We start from the raw sequence: 423 nt of genomic DNA, 5'->3' as shown, positions 1-423 counted from the left end.
AGTCGTGTGGCCCCTGTGGTCTCTGGCCACTTGACTCGGGTGCTCAGCGCAGCAATGCAGCCTGCTCAGGCCACCCACCCCAGGCCCCTTGCCCCCGGTCCTCACTCCCCACCACACACAGACCTGTTGTTATTCTTGAGCCTGACGTGACCTCCAGGCCCCAACACCTGGCCATTCTTCAGCCACGTGACGTGAGGGGGCGGCTCCCCCTGGGCTTGGCAGGTGAACATGGCGGTGGTCCCGGCAGGCCTGGAGATGGACTGGGGATGCTGGACAAACTGGGCTGGGGCTGCAGGGGTGCACGGAGAAGCACGTGAGTTGTGAGAGTTGGCGAAAGGGACAGACATCTATGGCGAGTGAAGGGATGAGGACAGAAAGCTGGTGGGGATGGAGGCTGCAGGGCATGAGGTGGGGGTCTGAACA

General features: G+C 63.1%; 1 protein-coding gene across 1 annotated transcript in view; it reads right to left on the bottom strand.

Moving 5' to 3' along the window:
* IGDCC3 (immunoglobulin superfamily DCC subclass member 3) overlaps nucleotides 1-369 on the bottom strand; it is a 23522-nt gene extending 23153 nt beyond the window's left edge. The window contains exon 1 of the mRNA XM_006141794.3: nucleotides 124-369. Within this exon, the coding sequence (XP_006141856.1) occupies nucleotides 124-347 (224 nt within the window). The 5' untranslated portion in view covers nucleotides 348-369. The remainder of the gene's footprint in view (nucleotides 1-123) is intronic.
* Between the last annotated feature and the right edge of the window lie 54 nt (nucleotides 370-423).

This window comes from Tupaia chinensis, unplaced genomic scaffold (genome assembly GCF_000334495.1).
Source record: "Tupaia chinensis unplaced genomic scaffold, TupChi_1.0 Scaffold000063_1, whole genome shotgun sequence".
Taxonomy (NCBI): Eukaryota; Metazoa; Chordata; class Mammalia; order Scandentia; family Tupaiidae; genus Tupaia; species Tupaia belangeri.
The sequence above is the reverse complement of the archived record's forward strand: the minus strand, read 5'-3'. Positions and strand labels throughout refer to the sequence as shown.